The sequence below is a fragment of the Sander lucioperca genome, chromosome 11 (assembly GCF_008315115.2).
Source record: "Sander lucioperca isolate FBNREF2018 chromosome 11, SLUC_FBN_1.2, whole genome shotgun sequence".
Lineage (NCBI taxonomy): Eukaryota > Metazoa > Chordata > Actinopteri > Perciformes > Percidae > Sander > Sander lucioperca.
Window position 1 is genome coordinate 38,692,206 of NC_050183.1, and position 23,261 is coordinate 38,715,466.

General features: G+C 42.9%; 1 protein-coding gene and 1 long non-coding RNA gene across 2 annotated transcripts in view; both read left to right on the forward strand.

The window, feature by feature from the left end:
• sema6bb (sema domain, transmembrane domain (TM), and cytoplasmic domain, (semaphorin) 6Bb) overlaps positions 1–18,897 on the forward strand; it is a 135,868-nt gene extending 116,971 nt beyond the window's left edge. Inside the window, exon 17 of the mRNA XM_031318271.2 lies at positions 15,237–18,897. Within this exon, the coding sequence (XP_031174131.1) occupies positions 15,237–16,144 (908 nt within the window). The 3' untranslated portion in view covers positions 16,145–18,897. The remainder of the gene's footprint in view (positions 1–15,236) is intronic.
• A 1,470-nt stretch (positions 18,898–20,367) lies between these two features.
• On the forward strand, positions 20,368–21,622 carry LOC116063504. The gene is made up of 2 exons (XR_004108290.2): positions 20,368–21,163; positions 21,222–21,622. It is a non-coding gene; the product is annotated as an uncharacterized LOC116063504 (long non-coding RNA).
• Positions 21,623–23,261: the final 1,639 nt, after the last annotated feature.

Genomic DNA, 23,261 nt, shown 5'->3' on the forward strand with positions numbered 1-23,261 from the left:
GCTGGAGGAGAATCGATTTCCATCTCTCCTCTGGCTGATGGCAGTCGAATAGATATCAAGGGTGATTCTACAAGGGGAAAGGAATGGGGCTGAGAAGAGTGAGGATGGGGAGGGGAGGCCCGGGTAAATCAGATCAAGGACAAGAGAGCAGAGTGAAAAAGAGATTGAGAGATCATAGGAAGATGGCGAACTTTGAGGATGGAATGGTGAAACGGTTCAGGGATCAGAAGGGCAGAGTCATGAGGGTGAATAAGAAAAGAAACAGAAAGGAGGAAAGAAGGAGTAAGGTCAGAGGAAGAAAGAAAGGCGAGGTGGTGGGGTAATCACAAGTGAGAAAAGACAAGGGTGAGGGTGGATGAAAGCTTTGCGAATGGTGGGTGGGGTGCAGGGAAGTGAGAGGAGAGGCTGTTTTCATGAGTGCTAGGCCGGGCCGGTGTGACAAATGGACTGAGAGTGCCACGGGCGTCTCCTGTGTCACAGCGCTGACGCTGGCCTCCTCAGTGGGCTTGTGGCCAGGCTGTAACTCTGTCGAGGTGACGTGAACCGTCTGCCTCGTACTCTTCATCTTCTCTCCTCGTATATCAAAGAGCTGCTGCCCTTCTCCTCACTTCACACTAGTATCCATTTATTTTTTGTATCATTTTGCTTTTCGTAATGTGCCATTAAAAGTCGATGATGACACCATTGCTAAAAAAAAATATATATTTTTCTGCAATGTCAAAAGACCACAGTGGGAGATCAGTTAAATTGTAGAAAACTATGTGAGGAAGTAGAGTGTAGCTAAGGGTATTGCCTTGAGGTTATGCATGGCTCTCTTTGCCTTTATTAGAAAACAAAGATCACCCCCCCCCCCACACACACACACACACACACACACACAAACACCAAATATTTGTATGTGGAGACCCGCTATGATCAAAGCAGAGTTTGGAAGCACGTCTAATGCAGACGATGTGTTGTGGGAGGGACACTTTGATGAAAGAGATGAGGTCAGAGAAATAACTGGGTCCAATTATGTGTGTGCGTGTGTATAAGTGTGTGTGTGTAGGTCTATTAACCTATGGGCTCTACTTTCTTTCAGCCACGAAGAAAGCTAACTCCATTGTTGTTCGGTAATTTTGTCGGTCCAAATCAACACACTTGCGACGAGGGGGGGGGGTGAAGTGACGCAGCCGTTCTGGCATTAAGTGTGCATTTCCACCTGCTAAGAACACATTTTATTGAAAACACATGCAGAAAGAGCAATTTTCAAGGCTTTTTCCACAGAAAATACCAAAACGTTTCAAGTTTCACCTCTTTAGCTTTGACATTTTTCAAACACACATCAAAAGACAATTCTCAAAGAAATGTTTCAATGCTTTTAGGATGAACTGTAAAAAGTATTTCCTGCTTCCCCTGATTAAACACATGTAGCCATCAAACAGCAGCTGGAATAATAGGTTCGTTCCATCTGTAGTCTGTAGTTTGAGCGATATCAATCTTCTGACACACCTCTGGGATATAAGAAAAATACATACACAACATCTTACATGTTCTGAACACCATACTAATAAACACAAATAGTCCACGTTTATACTGTTCAGTAAGATTATTAGCAGTAAAAAAAAGCTTTTTCCATGTTGTTCTTAGTAAAATGCTACAAACCTTTGTTGCGTTATTAATAGTTTTTGAACAGCAATGAAGTTCTACAACAGAAGTATGTGCAATATCAGTCTGTGGCTACACAGATAATACTTGATAAATGGATAATGTGATTTGGGATTTGGGATTCTGCACCTTCTGAAGAACATTAGGAAACTGTCAGACCTGCCGTGATTGGCCATTAGTAAAGCTTCTCCTCACTCCATGTGCTTTACTCTATTCCTCCTACTAAGAAAGCATTTATTTCTGCTTCAGCCTCTTTTTTTTGCTTTTTACTCGGCTGTGTGCCAGGACTGCGATTGCGCCTTTGGTCTCTAAAATCGCAAAGAAAATGAGTTGGTCACACCCACTTGTGCCCAGAGTTTGAGCTAGCAATTCTGCTTTCAGGAAAATTGAGCCATTAATGTCTGTGTGTGAGCAGTTGTGTGCCCTCTAATTTAGAGAGCTCTTCACAGTGGACAACTCAGCCAGCATGACAAACTGGAGCTGGATTTATGCTGGATTCCGTTTTAATGATGTTTGAGCAGAACACACCCTGCTGACAGAAATCACCTAACTAACTCTGAACAGCTCTGATGTGTGTGTGTGTGTGTGTGTGTGTGTGCGCGTTTGGTGAGGATGTGTGAAAGTGCATGTGACAAGTGACATAAACCATTTCTGTAAACAGCGTAATGAGTCAGATTTGGTTCAGGCGTCGACAGGCGGTATAGGATGTCAGATCCACTTACGGCCGGTTATCGCGACGTGTCAATTGGCTGGCTTTCAGTTTTTCCAGGTCGTGACCCTTGCTGACAGGCAGATCATTTACAGCATAAACGTGGGCTAAATGGGTCTGTCAAACCTCCAACTTTTCTCTTTTAATTTGCCATGAGGGTCTCTTTACTCTAAAGGAAAGAGATTCTTACATCCAAATAATTTTGTTGTGACCCTGCAACTGCGCCTGAATCTCCCAGCAGCCATGAGCTAAACACTCCCTCGGTTTTATTTTGCTGTTTGCAGGCCTTTTGGGGGAACCAGTCAAATTTTGTTTGCACAGACAGCTCATCAGCTAAAGTCAACTCTGTTAAACCAGCCATCAAATTGGAGTAGGAGGCGTGTGTGTGTGTGTGTGTGTGTGTGTGTGTGTGTGTGTGTGTGTGTGTGTGTGTGTCTGTGTGTCTGCGTGTGTCTGTGTGTGGTGCTGTTGCCACAGGAGACACGTCCTGCTTCATCACGTTTCCTCGTTGTTCCAATTCAACACTTTTCTTCTCAAATCTCTGTTTCCTCCATGTTGATAAAAGCAGAGTTGGCTTTCCAACAAGTGCACGCATAAAGGCGTCCACCATCACACACACAGAAACGTTCACACTTGCACGAACACATTCGCCACTCGTTTTGCTGTGAACTCACTCAGCCGTAATGACATAGCTAGTGTTGCCACAGTGTAGCTACAGATGGAAGCAATTATGGTGCTGTGAAAATATTTCCTGAAGAAAGGCAGTGTTTTGACTGGTGGAACAGCGGGATGCAATCACTCAGTAATTGAGGTCCACTGAAACATCAATGAAGCGAAGGCAGAATGGAGATTCCTTGTTGTGGCGTCATGTTGGAGTAGATGATGATCACCGCAGAGCCAGGATCGGCTCTATCTTTTTCCCTGGTGGCTGTAATGTTGTGAGGCGCTTTGTGCGGGAAAGAAAATTAGTTGGCAAATTTACAGCCGTGGTCTCATCTAGTTCTAGTTCTATCCTAATTGCTGCGGTTTGGAAAGGGGAAAGTTGAGGCTTGGGGGGGGGGGGGGGGGTGGGGGGGCCTAAAGCCGACACAGTTCTTTGTATTTACATGGCAGCTAGTTAAAGCACAAGGACTTAAGTCTGCTGATGATAAATGTGTTGCCCCGTAGCATGAACCCCAACAGAGAGAAAGAGACAGACAGGAAACTTGAAAGAAAGAGAGGAAGGGGGGGGGGGATTGAAGCATTCGCCACAGTAGTTAATATTTAGTTTGATGCGGTCTCTTCTTTCAGACAGAGAGAAGGCTCTGTAACCTTGACGCCACAGTCGTCCTTCCTCCTTTCCTAACTCCCTCTGCTGTCACTCCTGCAAGTCAGACACTAGTGGCAGAGAGAGAGAGAGAGAGAGAGAGAGAGAGAGAGGAAGTGTGGTGTAAAGATGTACATCCCCAGATGCCAGTGTGCTCTAACTCACACATCTGTCCCACCCTCGGGAGCATCTGAGACTTAAAGAACAGAGCTGATCCCCTCTGTGCATACTAAGGCTCGGCTGATGAAATATGAGGACCTATGCGCATTATAACAATCGACGTGTGTGTGAGTGTACCTAGACATAGCAGAGGAAAAAGGGGAAGTGAAATACTGTATGGTGTATGTGCAGTTTTTCAGTATAGAGATGGGGAGTCTTTTTAGCGAGCTCTTAAGAAGTTAAGAATAGCAGCCTCAGCCTCTGGAAAGCTCGGTGAGGACTCCTGAAGGGCTTCGGCTCTTTTATCTAACTTCTTCCTGTGAGTCCTCCCTCTGCTCCTCACATCTCCTTCTCCACAGCAGTAGTCTCAGAGAGTTTCGACAAACACAAACTGACCCCTCAGCGAGCCACAGGTCCTCCATGATAGGTGTGTGTGTGTGTGTGTGTGTGTGTGTGTGTGTGTGTGTGTGTGTGTGTGTGTGTGTGTGTGTGTGTGTGTGTGTGTGTGCAGGGTTGCCATCTTTCAACAGGTTGAAGTGAATTTTGGGTGGTGAGGGTTGTACACATATAGGCCACAGTTGCTCTGTATGGACTGACTCATCATTTTTGTTTTGGTACTGATTTTCATTAAAAAATACAACTTTTAAGAGAAACACATCAATTTAATCCAATATTCACCCTGCTTTTATGTCAAGTTGTTGTTCCGCTGATCTCTGCAGTGTACAGTGGACGAGGTCCCCTAGGGACCTTCACAACTCAGAAACTGCTTCGGGTAATTGAAATTTACTAAGAGAAAAAATAGAGATTCAAATGCAAATGATTTGCCCATTATGTATTTAATTAAAAAAAACAATAATGTTTCTAAATAAACAAAATAAATACATTCCTTTGTTTTAAAAATTGAAAACACTTTATTTGTCCCCGGGGGGCAATTTGAAGCGCATAGAGTAGTTACAGTAAGAACAATTTAAATAAAACATCAGAAAAAATGTACAACCTACTTTAAAATAAAAAATAAAAAAATAGCATATTGACCCTGACCTACCTACAGTTGGTTACAAAGTTAAGTGTGATTTATTGGTAAAAAAACAAGCCCAATTACATTGTGTGTGTGTGTGTGTTTAAAAGCTGGAAAATGACAGATCACCACATTAAACATTGTGTGTGTGTCTGGCCTTTTTACACACAGCTACATGCAAACATACACACCACCAGCTGAAGCCACCGGCTCTTTCCACTATGTGCAAAATTGAATACCAGACACTGGCATTTGGACAAAGGAATTTAGCTAAACCTATACACACACACACACACACACACACACACACACACACACACACACACACACAGGGTTGATGAAGAATAAGGGCCTCAGGCAGGTCTATGGCCAGTGCTGAGTAATAGTTGCCCGGTAAAGTGCTGGCAGGACCTGGAGGGGCTGTGTAATGCCTCAACAGAGAGTCTTGCAGTGTGACATCCAAAGTACTGTAACTACTCTCCACTCACACCACTTGGGATTGTTTTTGTGTCTATCATTCAGACGGAAATCGACCATGGTGAGTTCCCCTAACTCCCTGCATCAAACAACACTTTTCATCCTTTCTGCAACACATCAATAACACTACTGCACTTTTTTCACACTCCCTCTCGCTCTGTTTTACTGTCACACTCTCTATGTCTCAATTCTCATTCTCTTTCTCTTCATTTATATTTCTCTTCCCTCTTTTCTTTTCCGTATTTCCTCTCTAGCTCCCTCGCTCTATCTTAGTCTGTCCATCAGCATCTTCCTATCTCTTTCACACACGGCTTTGTTTCAGCTCCTCAGTATTGATCACCTTAAACTCTCTTTAGTCCAGGTCAGCTGACAGGCGCTGTGATTCTGAGCGATCGTTCAGCACAGGATGCGTCCCGATGGCGTGTCCACCTGCAAGGCCTTGGCCCGCGTCACTGCAGAGACATTTCATTAAAGGCAGCCTGTAAATTAACCGAGCAGCCGGGTGGCTGAACGAATGGGGTGAGGGTAGTTTCAATCAGCCACCCAGATGGTGTGCAGCCCTGACATGAGGCCTGATGGTTTAATCATTCTGTTAAACCTTCAGAAATTTGTATCAGGAACGGGTCCAACACTTCAGTGCTGAGGGACTTAACATAAAAACAAATTGGCATGTGTTTTCAGCTGGTGGGCGCATAGTATAGCACCATACATGGCTCTGATGTGATATATCGATGTGGCATGTGAGAAAGATTAAGTTGAAAATTGCCTGGTTCGTGATTTGGGAATGAGAGATATGAGCCCTCTGGGCAGATACTTAGACTAATGCTATGCGGACCTGCTCTCCAAATTTATTTCCTGTGACATGTTTGTGAATATTTATTATTGCTCTCCACGGTTTGCTTTTGGCTTTGCACCTAAAATGAGAATATCAATTACCAAACGAAAGCACAGCCAACTCTGTAACCCGTAAGTTATAGTATATAAAGAGGAAAAGAATAAAAGCTGCATCCTACTAAGAAACATGTCCGTGTACACACATGCACCCTCATGCGTGGAAAACTCTCAGGAAAACAATTTATTTCACCACAGTATCCGCCACAGCCCAGTTGCTCTGTTTGGATTGGATCCTAAACTGAAACTACTAACAGACTCGCCCCTTGTTAAGCTGCCTCTCACTAAAGGTTGACCAGATTGGGAAAACAATGTCTCCTGATTTAATTGAATGCACAAATTCATTGAGGAACATTCCTGACAACAACATGTGTGCATAGACTGGGAACAAAACCATTTATGGGCAACAAAAAAGAAAGTGCTGTAGCTTTTGATTACAGTGGGAAGGAGTCAGCCCCACCAAAGCAACTCTAGACTTCCCTTATTTACCCCAAGCAGAGATTTTTCTGAGCACGAAAATAGAGAAAGAAACCAATATGTGGAATGAGGGCGAGAGTTAAAAATTAAGATACACTGGGTAGCTAGAGGTGGAAGTGAGGAATGTATAAGGCAGCAAGAGAGTCATGCAGGTATGTAATTATGCAGTCATAATCGCAATCCCTGACTCTGAGGCAGCCAAAAGCCTGATCTGCCCTCGCTAATAGACCCAGCTGAAGACCTGAATCTATTGAGAGCAGGTTTTTTTGGTGGAGATTTTATGGAATTTTAATTGCAAACACATGGCTGTTGTGCATAAATGTTTAAACATATTGATCGTTCGGGCACGTCTGACTAGCGCTTAGGAGCTAACTTTTTATATATATATATAACCAGAGTTCTGCACGACTCCCTGGTTAAAAAAAAAATATAAATATATGTATTTTTAAAAATATACATATATATATATATATATATATATATATATATATATATATATGTATGTGTATTTTTTTTTTAACCAGGGAGTCGTGCAGAACTCTCCAGCATCAACCATGCTCTAAAAAACGCTGTCAGGGAGGGACTGTAAATGGTTTTACAATCACCCAAAGAGTAAACACAGTTTAGGAGTAAGCTAGCTTTAGTCCCAGTATGGAGCTCTGCAGTGTTCCTGTTTCTTTTTAAACAGCTTTCGTTTTGTTTAGTTTCTTTCCATCCTCGCACCCGTGTCGGTGTTAGCATCACGGCTTACAACATGAGGTGTGCTGTATGTCTGTATGTGTGTGTGTGAGAGAGAGAGAGGCAGTAGTGGAAATAAAGAGTGAGATAGACAGTGTATCTCCCGAAAGAGAAGTAATGGGGATGGTGAAAAAAAGGAGTAATAAAGCAGGAAGGAGCAAGACATGCTAAAAACAAGAAACAAAATAGGGCCTGCAGTATTTCAACAGAGAATAAGGAGAGGAGGATAATGAGCAAAATCACTGAGCCATGGGCTCAGGCAGTGCACTCAGTCACTTATTAACACACACATATTCATACATCTATACACACTTATTCACACTGTGGCGCACGTGCTTTGCCACGTGCATTCCTGCCGTCACTGCATGTATAAACACATTAACATGCAGAGAAATGGTGGATTCTGGAGATGAAAGCCCCTCAGATCAGCGGCTGAATGCTGACACAGTCGTAACCTATCAAGCTCAGAAGTGTGTGCTTGTGGCATCGACGGGTCCATCGGGATGCTGTAAAGTCTCTGTTCTGTTTTGATGTGCTGCTTTTCTAAAAACATTAATTCCAGCTCTAAACTGTATAAAAGTTCCCTTGCCTGATTTTTTTTGATTTTTGATTAAGGAACTTATCGAATTGTAGGAAGCATCAAATAGTTCCCAAATTAATTTGTTAAAGGAGAAATACGGCCGATTTTTACCTGAATCTTAATCGCTAGATGTCACCAAGTACTGTCGATAGGGAAAAAAAACGACCAAAATCGGTGCTAGCAAACTGGAGTTGCTGCAGCTAATGGCAAGAGCTCCCAGTTAGCTAAAATGCCAGTTATGGGGGCATGTTCTAAAGAGGGCCTTTGTGCCTCTTAACCGAAAGCCCAGAAGAGACGATCGAGGTTATGCCCTCGCGACGAAAACTTGAAGTTTATTTCCCCCTCAAAAATAGGTAATTGAGCCCAGTAGTGGTTATGACCATATCAGTGACTATGTAACTACATGGAAACGGTAGTCTCACGCCTAAGTCCCGTGGGAATTCAGTTGTTGCAGAAAATGGTAAACAGTAGTGTGCAGATCGGAGCGTAGTGTGTGAAGAGTGAAGAGCGGAGGTGTTCACAAGGGAAGAAGCTTGGATTAAGAATAACGTGTGTTGATCTACTGTGGAAAAGAAATGGTTCGCGTTTGTGCCTTTCCGAATTGTGGCAACAGAATGAGAAAATACAGGTACCTAAACTTTCATCGACCGATGGAAAAAGAGGTAGGTGACAGTACAAATTTTGCATTTTGTTGTCACGTAAGGGCCCTGTTCATGCACAGACATTTTAATTGCATTTTGTGTCTGTTAAGAGGCACAAAGGCACTCTTTAGAACAGGCCCTCACAACTGGCATTTTAGTTAACTGGGAGCTCTGGCCATTAGCTGCAGCAACTCCAGTTTGCTAGCACCGATTTTGGTTGTTTTTTTTTCCTATCGACAGTACTCGGTGACATCTAGCGATCAAGATTCAGGTAACAACATCTAAGCTGAAACCTCCGGACAGAAATCAAAAAAACAGTGTACAAAGTGAGCAGGTGAAACAGGCTTCTTGATGCTGTTTTGTGCTGTTTTTGTGTTCCCGTGATCGTCTTTTTTTAAGAATAGTTTTGGTTTATCACAACATAGGTCTTATTTTGATAGTTTGGGTCATCACAATCAGTAATAATACTGTAAGGGTTGGGTTATGCTAAAAAAGAACTAGTTTGTTCGACATGTCTGAACATGTCGGAGATTAAAAAAGTTTTTTATGTATTGCTGTTCCGAATGGCCACCCTCGAAGGAGGAGTCAAAAGCCGCCGTCATAGAGAGAGAGGAGGAGAATGGGTATCATTCATAGACTGTATATAAAGATGGATGACGCGTCTCCACTTCCTCCCACTGTACGGAAGTGAAACCAAATATCTCAGATACGGACGATGCCATCTTGTAATTTTGGAGCCCACTAGTCATCAGGGGGTGGAGTCACGGCATCAAAGTCCTGCCCATACAACTGCCCGACCAATCGCTAGTCAATCGCGATGTTTCGCCTTGTTTTTATAGCATCAAATAAGTAATAAACACCAAACTTTTCAGATAAATAAGCACTTGAACAAATGTCAGTGTGGTAAGAACTACCTAAAATTACAGAAACCATCATTTGACATGTACTTTAATTGTTTAAGTTGCACCAAAGAGTAATATTCTCTTCACATTGTTTAATTTCAAGATTTTGGGGAGGCAAAACTCTTAAATAGTTCAGAAAAAGAATAATAGACTTCAGATCATTTTGGGTAGGAAATTATATGTTTTTCTTTTTCAGTTAAATATCCCCTCACCCTTAACATTTATCTTGCTACACCTTCAGGGGTCCTGACCCCCAGGTTGGGAACCGCTGCTTGAGATTTTCCAGCTTAAAGGTTGACTTGTCAGACTTTTGTAGTGATGCTACAGTGTTCCCAGATTTCAGCCATAATGTCGATGAGTACAGTGCTATCATACCTGATAGAATGAAGGCCAAAACTATGAAAATTAGACACAAGTTGTAATAAACCGTGATTATCCCTTGGATGCATGCTTCTAATCAGATCCTAGGTTAAAAAAATCAACCTCCCTCCCCTTCGTTTGACTCTGTGTCTTTATCTCACACACACATATTCACGAGGCCGTTGTCGAAAGCAACGCCAAACTGCGAGCATGAGCTGAGCAGATACACAAAGTCTTCTGCCAGTGCTCTAATCAAGGGAAATGTTTAACAACTGGCATGGAGCTAGCAGGACTTATCATTAATTTCCCTCACTCTACCCGGCAGAACGAAGGGGGAAAATGAGAATGGAAGACATGAGGAAACATTTTTAAATCACTCAGATTAACATGACCACACCTGTCACGTTCGCCATGTAACGGAAACATCACTTTGTCGCGCCGACACAAAATTTGATCGCGCAGGGACGACCTTGATTTGAAAGTGTGCAAGTAAAAGTTGCTTTACTTCTCTTTTGAATTTTTAAGCCATTACTCCCATCATGCCGCCACCCTTGGTGATCAAAGGAATGCTGGGTAAGAGAGAGAGATATGGAGAGAGGATTAACATCCAACAAGAGGATTGGCGGAAGGGAAGCACGAAACAGGGTATGAAGGAACAGATGATGACTGCGGTGTAGAGACAAAGGAAATCGAATACCAAAGAAAAAATGTAACTGTGTAAAAGCTCCCTTGAATTGGACAGCTAACTGCTGCAAACATATACATATACATTACATATTGTACGCAAATATCCTATCGTTCCATCTTTTTGGTACATGCTAGGTCTCTCATCTCCTCCAAATTTCCTTCCTCTAACCTTTTTCTCTCTCCTCTTCACCTCTTTAATCCTCACTTGTGACCTCCTCTCTTCTCACTTCTTTTGTTTCAAACTATCCTCTTTTGTTTCTCCTCACTTCTCCTCCTTTTTCCTCAACCCATATAAAATGCCTCTCCTCTCCTCTCATTGTTACGCTGTAATTGGAGCTGGAAGCTTCAAGACAGGCAGCTCAGTTTGCGTCAGGCTGACAGGCAGGCCCGTTGGCTTCTATTAAGCTTTAATAAGTGAGCAGGATTGTAAGAGGAGAGAAGGAGTTGAAGGGAGGGGAGAGTGTGCAAGCTGCTGCTTCTAATGTCACCTCCTGGTAGGATGCAGGAAAACCTGTCGGCTGTCACACACACACACAAACACACACACACACACACAAACACACATAACCAAATCTATCCTTTCATTTTCATCGGCCGTTTCAGCTTATTGCCACTGGCGAAAGATTTCCATCTACATGTTGTGCATCCAAGAAAGACAAGAAGAGAAAGAGGGTGATTGTGAAAAAGGCCAGCCTGTCCCTGTTCTACAGCTACACACTAGAAAGTTGTACTAACACACACACACACACACACACACACACAGTTGTCATAACCTCTCCTCCTGCATGAAGATGACAGCAGTATTATTGCACCGTGCAGAATTTAATCTGAAGTGCCACACAGCAACCCTGGACCACAGTTGAAGTAAATGTTAAAGAAATATCTACAACCTCTGCAGCTGAGTACAGCAAGAACAATTCCAGATGTGATGTGGTGTGTGTGTGAGGAGATTTGCGGTTTTACCCTGTTAGGTTGCTGCCTTGTCCTGAATTTTCTGTGCTTGCAGCGCTTCGTTTTTGTTTACAAAGTCTTCAAGGCTGCGGTTTATTCAAAGCAATACATCCAGCTATGAATCAATTCATTACCTGACTTTTCAAGCTCCTCCTGTGTGTGGAGACACTGTAAATGAACATGTTGGTAACCTCCAAATGCCTTTCCTTGTGTCTCATCTGCTGCCCCCACAAACACCCTTTTGACTGAGGAGAGGAGAGGTAATATAATTGAAACTGGCAGTCTTTCCAAATTGAATATTGGCCTGAAACATGAAAATAAATACAGCAAGAATCGAGGCTCAGTTTAGACTGCTGCAACAAAGATTGCCAACGATACGTTCAAGGAGAAAAGAATGCCCAATGAACAAATGCCAAATTCAATATAAACATACTAGAAGAACATTGGTGCTTAAATGAATACGCAAACACGAATGTAACCACAAGCTGGCTGTGTGACAGCATGATGGAACGAAGTGAAGAAACACATGTTGTGAGATCCGAATTATGAGCTGCCATCCGTCTTCAGAGCAATTATGAGATATTGAGCAATCAAGTTTTTACATCCTGTAGGGCAAAACTAACCTCCTCAATGAATCTTAATACACACTTAAAAATGCCAAACTCAAGCCACATGCGGGGACCTACTTCAGGAGAATGTTAAAATAAAGATTCTTCTGAACAACCCAGTTTGTAGGTCAAGATATTAACAGGAAATGTATTATCCCAAAATTAATATTCAGAAGCGTTGATGAACTAATGGAAGAGGAAGAGCAAAGAAAAAAAGTTGAAATGAAATGAGGGAAGAAGAAGTTCTGCCACAAAGCAAACAAAAAAATTAAAAACAAATACGCTTTAAGAGCAAAGACAATCCCGCTGATGAAATGTGATCTCCGGTTATTCGGGAGGATTTGTCTTGACGATGAACTGAACTGAACTGAACTGTGCATATCACATAATTATCAGGCTGTAACTAAGGCCTGTGTCCACGTGTATCACTGAGCTTATCGGATTGGTGCTAAAGGACTAATTAGTGCTGAAACGGACATTGATTGACCAACAAGGCCAGTAGATCAATGCCAAGTTTTAGTCAATGGAAACTGCAAACTTGTAGAGAGTATGGACATGCCATCGATAGTGTCGAGGATCTATTGTCTAAGCTATAAGGTGAAATAGTAAGTGACAAGGGATGGATGAATGGTTTAGTACAATTCTGCTCATTTGTTACAGGGACTCTTTAGAGTGCAAGGCCACAGATGTGAAGCTGTACAGCCTGGCAATGAACCAACTGTCTGAATAAATAAAAGAAAAACACACACTAGGTTCCTCTCCCCTATATTGTGTCATTATTGAGTCTATACAGTACTTTATAGCTTCTATTGGACAAAATTATATTTTCAGCAACGCCAGCAACGTGTCCCTGTGGCAATGCCAGTCCACCACTTTGTTCCAAAACAAACTGAAATATCACAACAGATAGCCATGACATTTTTTTGATACGAGGACCCATACTGAGTTTGGTGACCCTGACTTTTCCTCTAGCGCCACCATGGGGTTGACGTTTGTGGTTTTGAATGAAATGGTTTGATAACTATTGGATGGATTCCCATTCAATTTGATTCAGAAATGAATGTTCCACTCAGGATGAACTGTAAAAACTTTGGTGACACCTTTTTTATTTAGCACGATCATCAAGTCACAATGTGAATTAGTCCAATATACTTGGTTTGTGACGAAATACCTGCAAAACTAATGACATCCCCATCAGCCTCGGCTGTACTTTGTGTATGGTGCTGATGAACCAATATTAGCATGCTAACAGGCTAAATATTGCTGTACCTGCTACCTGTTAGCATTGCCATTGTGAGCATGTTACAGTAGCATGCTGATGATAGCATTTAGCGCAACTGCGAGTGCAGCCTCATAGTAGACTGTTATTCTTTTTAACACATTAGGGATTTTCTGGTCTTTTTCCTGCTCTTTCTCTTTACACATTGTGAGGTAATTGTACTTGTGTTTTTAGAGAGGCTTTGAGTCAAGGCCACCAAGAGAAATTAATGTGCTTTTTTTTCATTGAGAACCATTGACAGCATCTTCTTACAGGAGGAAAGAGCTAAGAACAAAGCCTGGGTTTTTTTCTTCAGTAGCCGTAACATTGTTTTTGGAAAGAGGTGTTACTGCAAAGCGAACACCAATCAGCTTTAAGCTCTAACCTGTTGGAATGAGCTCAAACAGATGTGCCCAAACCTCCCAAAACTATGTGAAACTAATTAGATAGATTGCATTGTGTATAAGAGTAGAAATCTGTACAAGAGCACCTCCGGCACAGCACAGCAGTTCCGCAGTCTCTCACAAGGTTTCAACTGCCATTCCCCAGCTTAATGTCAATGTGTAAAGTAACACTTTTTTTATACCAAGCCACAGGCCACACTAATTAACCACCAGCCTGTCTCATGCTAGAGTATTTGCACCACAACCAACTCCATTTGTCCCCATTAAAAATGAATTTGTCAGACAATAAAAGTATGTTTGTTTTAAAAAAAAAAAAATGCTGCTGTTCTCTGTATGTTTATTCTTACTTCTTTTCTGTGCTGTATGGAAGTAAGTGGCTCTCAATGTCTATTAATGACATCCATTTGTTTTGTGTGAGAAAGGATTTATTTTACTGTCCTTGTGGAGACAGTCCTCCCTCTGCCTCTATCGGTGCTGTAATTTAACAACTATTACTATGTTTGTGTAAGGCCCCAAATGTTCGAGTTTGCTTTGGGCAACTTCTCTCTCTCTTTCTCTCTCTCTTTCTTTCTCTCTCTCTAACACCCTCATCTTACTTCATCTGTTTCTCTCCAATCTGCTTCCCTTGGCACAATTTAATTGTATTTGTGGTGTTGGTCCCAGGAGCTCCCACTGCAAAGAACAACTTTTCTTCTGGCATTATCCTAATTGATCTATGGCAACTCGTGCTGTGGTCTAGCTGTATTCATATCTTCAATAATTCATAAACTGTTCTCTCAGAGGGAGTTCATGTCATGTTCTTTTACAAAAAAAGAAAATAAATGCATTGTCTTGTCTACTGATAAGACTTTGGCATATAGATGCAGCAAGGGAAAAATATCAACACATTTATTTGAGCAAAAAGGAGTACAAGTATTTTTATAAATAAATTCACAGCATAGAAAACTGAGCCAAAAGTATCCAGATGTGTTTTATATAAGCTTAACGGATCATTACATGTACTTTTTTTATATCAAAATACTTCACAAGTAGTATACACAACACAAACATCTAGATGGGAAGTATAACAGATTTTCATGGTTTATAATATGAAACCTTGAAATTATTAGTCATCATTAATGCCAGACTTGGCATCTCTCCCCATAAAGCTAATGTTGTGAAACATGTTAGGGTTGAGAGCTATTCTCAATCAGGAAGACAGTTATTACAGCTATTAAAATCACCATCCACTTTACGTAATGAAGGCAATTAGCCAGAGCTACCTTGGCTGGAAGCATTCCCACCCACAGAGGGGAGAGAGAAAATAGGCCATTTTGTCTTCCCGTTTGTTAACTCCCACGTTTAATACAGGAAACACTGATGCTATTTCCACCAGTTGACTGATGGCTTTTGTTTTTGTGATTGTATCTCTCTCTCTTTGTAGGAATGCTGCTCCAAGAGAGTTTTATCGAGGAGCCTGATGGCCTGGTGTCTGTAAACCTGCTGGTGGTGTCTGCTGTTTCAGCCTTCGCAACAGGAGCCATCCTCTCTGGCCTCACCGTGTGCTGGATCATGAGTCACCGCCACCGCCACTCTCGCGGCTCTGGAGCCAACGGCGCCCGCCGCAAAAATGACAAAGAGCAGAGCATGCTGGGGCAGGGTCGCAGCGGGTCAGTAATGAGCGTAACAAGAACCAGCGGCGGTGAAAGGCGGCGTTCACAGGCGGACAACCCCTTCGTCACGCCCAACGGCTGGCCTAAAGGAGAGATGGACCCAGGCTTGCTGCCTACACCGGAGCAGACCCCGCTGCAGCAGAAACGGGCCATGCGTCTCCCAGACACTGACTGGGACCAGAGCCAGACCTTCCTCACCGCTGTGGGGACTCCCTGCCCCAACAATTCTGTCATCTACCTGAGCTCCAAGTTCCTGCATGGAGGTGGAGGGGGTGGAGGGATGGTCCGGATAGAGGACCCAGGGGAGGTCATGCTGCCCCCGCACACAGAGCGCCAGCGCTACCTGATCTTAGCCACCCAGAGAGGGGAGCATGGTGGCAGTCGTCCCAGCGGCACCCTGAGGAACTCAGCGGGAGAATACATCTACCCCGCCACGCCGCAGGACTCCCCCGACCGACGGAGGGTGGTGTCAGCTCCCACTCCCCACATGGACTATGGGGAACCTCGCTGGAGTCACGAGGCGCTCAACTACAACAGCAACAATGGAGTGCCCTATCACTCCCAGCGCCCGGGCCTCATCAGGCCAGATATGCATGGGCCTCGAGGGCTGGGAGAACTGGCTGACTTCAGCCATCTTCTAGGGAAGAACATGGGAGAGCGCACCCCCAGTGGCCAGTGAGGCGATGTACGTGAGCCCTGGCACCAAGCTCTCTCTGAACACCCATTCCCTCCAACAGCAGACTGGAAAAAATCAACCCCTCAGACTCACTGTCCCAGTCCAACCTTACCCTGTCTGTCCTCTCTCACTGTCATTCAATGTTCTGACGTAATTCAGCTGACTGAAGAGAGAGACAAAGAGAGAGTTGAAAAAGAGGAGCAAACTCTCCTCACGTTTCCGCTCCTCTGCTCTTAATCTGAGGTGCACCCCTCTGCTCTGTAAGTGGTGCGACCCGCAGAGCTTGACACCATAGGACAATCAGTAAGGTAAAGAGAGGGGTGCAAAGGAAAGGGAATCTTCTCAAAGTGTGGAGATTTAAAAAAAAAAAAAAAAAAAAAAGACGATGATGATGAAGGGAAATTCCCTTGCAGCGCCAAATGTGAAAGGTCTCCCTCCACCATTTTGTTCACCGTTTTGACACCATGGATCTTCTTTGAGTGTGAAATTTTGTTTCTGCTTTGGTTATTTTTGTGCCAGTGGCAGCCAGCAGACAACAATGTGCTTTACTTTGGATTTCAGATAAGACTAAAACTGTTGTAGCTGTGCCAGAGGGCACATGAATCATGCAGTGTGTGTATGTGATTGTGTGTATGTGTGAATGTGAGTCACGGGCCACGACAACCCCAACCAGTGTCCTGTCTTAACTGTGAAGTATAACTATATAATGAAGTTTCTGTACGGAGGAGGTTGAAGTTGACATTATTTTTTTCTTTTTTATAAATAATCACAGAGAGACAAATGGGTTTTATTATGTGTCTCATACCAATCGGAGGTTTGAGTGGTTGACCAGTGGCTAGTGAAGGGTTGAGATTACTCCCGTTGTAATTTTTGTGATTCCCAGTACCTCAGAGGCACCGCTGGACAGAGCCATCATGAAGTGAAAGAAAGCAATAATAAGCAAGAAACATATAAGGACAAAGATGAAGCCAATTTAATTTGATATTTTATAATATAAGTGTTTTCTCAGCAAAGCAAACTGAAGTTTAGATATGTCAGGAGGAGCTGGGAACAGGAACAATATCTCCCCTCCATTCTTCCCTCCCTAGCTGCCTCTCAGTATGCCTGGGTCTGTCTGACCTGACCTGAGGCCCCCATGGGCTCCGCAGTCCATTTGAGGGAGGGAATGTGAGCTGTGGCTGTCTGGCTGTCTGACTGGGGCTGTGAGGCCCGGCCGCTTGGGAGCTCCATTCAGCCTCTTCTGCCCGACACTGAGCCTCTTTGTGCCCCAGAAGCAGGAGGAGACTGCTGCAACAAATAGCCGTTAAGAGTCAGAGACGTAGCCCAGCACCGCAGCCTAGCAGAATATCAATGAGGAGGACAGCAGCTCCATCCATCAGGTGAGATGTACCAAACCAGGAACGGGCATCTCGTGTGCTTCACCCACTCTGGTGATTCACTGGTTTGCCAGGACAAGGGAGGAGCTGAGGGCTGAAGCTGGCCCACAGGCCACAGTTGGGGCACTGCTGTCACAATGGTCATCCCTTGTGGTTTTATCTCTTTCAGTGTGTTTCACAACAAAAGCGGGATAAAGAAAACAGATGGGCATGGGTATACTTGGGTGTGGAGTTACTCTTTCACTTTGTTGTCTGATCTTTTGATATTTTCTGTTGTTTTTTTTGTCCGTTCTCACCCGTTCTTGATTCAAATGTAGATCCAGAGATAGCTTTAGTTCCTCTGGGTCATGGCCTGTTAGAGGTGGTGTTTTTTGTGTCGGCTTGTTTGTGTGAGTCTCTTTGGGTTTGTGTCCATGAATGCGTTACTCATATTGAGTGCAAAAAACCCAGCTTGGATCAGTTTTACTCTCATTCTCACCCTTCTTCTTTTTTTCCACCGCTGTTTCTTTATTGAGCCATTCATTTTGTGCAGCAACCCTTTGCTTGACATTCACGAATCCGTGCTAACGGTGTCAGAGCCCTGCGTGGGAGCAGTGTATGCCATACGATATATTTAAACAATTTTACTTTACAAAAGAGGTACGGCTTAAATGGAGAAGCTGGGCTGTGCTTGGATAGATACACTGTACACGCGCAAGAAAATATCACAATGTACAAAAACCAGGGCTGGGCATTGTTTGAATTTTTATTTACTAGTGCCGATATGACAGCTTTCAGTTTTTGTGACTGTAATTGAATATACAAGTATATAATTAAAATAAACATGTCTTTCCACAAAACCTTATTTTCCTTTTAAAGTGGCAGTGTGGAGCTTTATAGTGTCTTTTAGCTCATTGTTGTTGGAGTGTTTCACTCTCACCACCTTAATCAATGTCGATTTCGGCCTCAGCTAGCAGCTGTTTTTAGCAATAATGCTAAAAGAAATCTGCTGCTCACTACCTGCCCAGCACCAAATGGCAGACAGACAAAGTTAGCGATCCGCTGGTGAACATAGTGAAACATTTTGCAGCTAAAGAGCAGATATTTACCCCATGAGTTGGTGGAGACCAAAAGTCAATATTGGACTTCTCTTCAAAAGGTGATAATATGTCAGTGTTACGTTACAGTTTGTTTCTGCTGCCACCAAGTGGCCAAAAAATCAGGCAATGAAGGTTTTTACTAACGCTGGGTATTGTTTGAAATATTTCAACACTAAGGCCAATAAATGTTGTAAAATCTATTTTACATTTACTGTAACAACAGAAGCCAAGGTAAATACATTGTCTAAACACAAGCAGCTGCACGAGAACTTTCCCTAAAAAAAGAAATTGTGTAATTTTTTTTTTTAATTTCAATTTAAATCAAGTACTTATAGCATAACAAAGTAAACAAAATTGTATATCTGATCAAATACTCGATACCAGCTGACAGCTTTCGTGCCACGGGCACGTTTCTATTAGTATCAAAACAGCATTGAGGTTTAGTACCGAGCTCTAAAAAGGTACTGCATGACACAAGCCAATGAAAGAGATTTATGAAAGCAAGGACAGAGGAGGAGGTCAGGCGGGCGAACATGATGTTACTGCATTACTGCCTCAGCACATTAATACAGTGTATTCTTTACACATTCCACCCTGAAACTGGTCATTAGTATTGAGGATACGGAGCCTTCCACCAGCCCGGCCTCGCTATCTTTCTCCGTCTCCATCTCTGCTGTGACCTCTGTGTGTGTGTGTGTGTGTGTGTGTGTGTGTGTGTAAGGCCTCTCTTGTCCAGCCAGCCGTGTCCTCGCTCTGCATCTCCTCCGGTGTTTCACTAAACATGCTTGATTAGGCAAAGTACATTCCCAGCCCTCTAATGGCCTGATGAGCCCTTGAGAAGATTACTACAGACACATCAACCCTAAAAGGGAGGTGCACGTTCAACCAGCTCTTTACCCCCCGTCCCCCTGACCACCAGCCACACACACACACACACACACACACACACATTCACATGCGTCCACACAAATACTGTTGACCCTTTAACCAAATTGGGGATGCAATTGAATTAAGATCAGAAACATAGCTCAGGCTTGAAATAGACGGCCGACCCTGACTGGTTCTAGGAAAGGTACTGTGCTTGATGTTATCTTACTGACTGCATAATTTGATTTACATTAGTTCGACATTACAGGGCAACTAAAGAATTTAGGTGTAGCCTCATGGAAGTCAGTCTGTTTATTAAAGCCATCATCCTCCCTATTTCTTTACATACTTCATGTCATTCCCATTCCTCCTCTTTCAACAGCTGCACTTTGTCTTTTTCTTTCAAGCCCGTTTTTATTGTTAACAGACACACACTATCTCTCTCTCTGCACACATACGTAATATCTCTACCTAATGTAAGCCTGGGCCGTTCTTTCATCCTGTTTGTCGCTATTAAAGGTTAGCTTGTTAATTTAATGAGTCAGTGACAGAAACAGAAATCAAACTAATTGACAAAATCCTGCTTTATTTCACATGAAATCCTGAATGTGTTATATTTTTTTTAGACATCTCCAAAGCCTCTCATGCGGTAAATTGCTTTCCTTTGCTTAGAAATTATTTAGTTTGGAGTTTTTTCTTTGTTAAATGTCGCACATATTGCCTCCAGTCCCTCACACACACACACACACACACACACACACACACACACACACACAGACACACTAACATATGCGTGCACGCACGCACGCACGCACGCACGCACGCACATGCATGCATACACACACACACACACACACACACACACAGACACGCACACACACACACACAGAAACACACACACACACACACACACACACAGAAACACACACACACACACACGCACACATTCTCCCTCTTTTATCTCTATCCTGCACATATCAACACACCCACACACACACACACACATGACATTCTCACCCAGCCTCTGTGACCCAGTCTGTCTGTGTTCTTATTTATCAGGTTGTGTCTGTGTGCCTGTTAAAGAGACCATGCCTTTGTGTGTTGGGGTTGTTTGTGCCCAGTGATGCGATGCCCCCCAGCCAGTAACTGCCAATAATCTTGCCATACAGTGATCCACTTTGCTGTATACCCCAGAAAGAGTCCAGAAACGGAGGCTAACTTGTATTAAATCCACCATCGCACTTCGGAGTAGTGACATGAAACTGCTCACTTCTGAGCCAACTTACAAGAGGAAAAAAAGCACAAAAACAAGGAAAAAAAAAAAAAAGGTTGTAGATGTATTTAGTCAGCACTGATCATCTCTGTCATGTTTGTTTTTTTCTATAGTTTGTTTCTGTGGTAGATATTTGTTTGAGATTATACGGAATATTATTGTATATGATTTTTAATTTCTCTGGTGTGCCGGATTTGATGATGACAATGAAGACGAACCTGATGACTATCATGATAATTATTTTATTGACAGTGACAATGAAGCAGTACTGTGAGCAGCACTGAGGTGTTGTGTGTTTTATTTGGATGCTGAGTCTGAAAGGAAATGGACAGGAAGAGAAGGACTAGGAGTGACTGAACTCATACAGACTGAGGTTCAAAAAGAGATTCTGCTTTTCTCCTGCTACTGTGAAGGACCCCGCCGTCCTGTGGCTCTCACCAGAGGCTGCCCCCCCATCCCCGTCGCCCAAAGGCCCTTCGGGGCAGGCGGTCATCAGATGAAAACACAATCATGTCCCTGCTACGTGTACATAACCTTGATGCTTACATGTAATTTAAGTGCAGTAGCTGCATGACGACACAGCCTCTGTGTGTGTACAGAAGTAGCGACGTGTGAATTTGTACAGTACATGCAAGTGTGTGTGTGCTTGTGTCCGCGAAGAAATCTGTCTGTCGTCACGCAAAAAAAGCAACACGTGCATGCACCCTCCAACAACTGCCCAGTACACACATACACTGCACACACTACACACACGCAAACACACTCCAGCAGTTGTTCACCATTGTCCACATTGTCCTGAGCTCTGCCTGTCACTCCGCATGGAGACTTTGCTCTATGTCAACTTTCTTATTCTAATAAACCACTCAGACGTTGATCTCCAAGGTGTGTTTGACTTCCTCAATTGATTTATATAATTTATTTATGATCTCATAATAACATTAAAAAAACTACAGCACAGTGATTGCCATGTACAATTAGTGCTTTTTATAGTTATGTAAATATATAAATAAGCTGAAGTTTACAGTAAAAATACTCATTCATGGTTGGTTTTCCTTTCTCTTAGGCCAAAAAACAATTTGATTAATGAAAAAATAATTGTCATGAAGCTAAAACAAAGCTGATTTTCCTATTCCATGAAAAGTTGACAGAGAAATCCAGATGCATGGTTTTTTATCTACCATATTATACAGTGATTGTAACATTGTAACCCAAAGCTGCACATTGTATTGCGGTGTAGTAGCATCACTCTTCATTAGAGGGAGCTATAGCACTATAAGACACATTATGACTTGCAATAAATGCCAAAAGCCAGGAGCAAGACTTTTGCGTAAAACAGTCATATAAAACAATCATAAAAATGTGTAAATCTGTTCATATTGCACAGTGTAGACAGACCTTTACATCAGCCTTTACCTTGACCCCCCTCTACCTCTTCCCCGTCCCCATCCAGCTCGTCATCTCTCTGGGGAGCCTATCAGGCCATTTCACATCTGTTGAGTGGTGGAGGACTGTGAGGACCTGTCAGGGGCTCTCATTCGCTGATGTTTTATGGGACTGAAGCCCTCCAGTGCTGCAGTACTCGAGTGATGGGAATGATGTAGGAGGAGGTGGACGGTGACTGCGTCCCACCCTGTGCGCAATTCCACTGGAGCATTTGTGGCATCTTTGTTCACTCTCCTCTGCAGATTTAAGGTGACTGAATGTGCCAGCTTTGGGATAATTTACAGCTTGTTTACACCCAGCCCATTTCCCATCAGATCTGTGAAGAAGTATGAGGGAGTGTACGTGACACCATGCAGGATCGATCAATCTATCTATCTATCTATCTATCTATCTATCTTCTCTTCCTTCCTCCCTGTCCTTCTCTCCCACATACACGTTCATTATGATGAATCTGATTAATGAAGAGGCTGAAGCAGTGCCAGTGGGTACTCTCCTTGATTTGACTCTCTACTCCACAGCTGAGCTCCATGTAATACCAGCCATCATTCATCTTAGCATCTCTTGGACTCCAAATACCTTCTTTTTCTTAAAACTAATACTTTTTTCCATACTGTTGTATACAACAAATAGACATATTTATGTATTCCTAAAATACATTTGTATGCGTCAGAGTGGCAGACACGTTACTGTAGTATTATAGTGACATCGGGGTGTGTGAGGGACCAAGCATGTCAGCACAATAACAATGTGCAAATTAAGGGTTTTATTTACCCACATTTCAGTGTCCAAACCACTTACAAACCACTTAAACTTGGCTACGAACACATTTAACAGCTCATTTAACAGTTAACAGGGAAAAGGGATGCAGCTCTTTCTAACCTCTTATGAGCTGAGATCCATTTAATTAACAATGAGCACACTAACAGTAACATGTATAGTTCAGACAATGAACATGACACAATAGGGGGACAGGGGGACATGAGATACATTATACTAAAGTAAGGGGAGTATCATAAACTGTAGATAGTTTCTTGGTTTCATGCACAATTTTATTTTGCTCTATAATTGAGCAAGAGCCTATA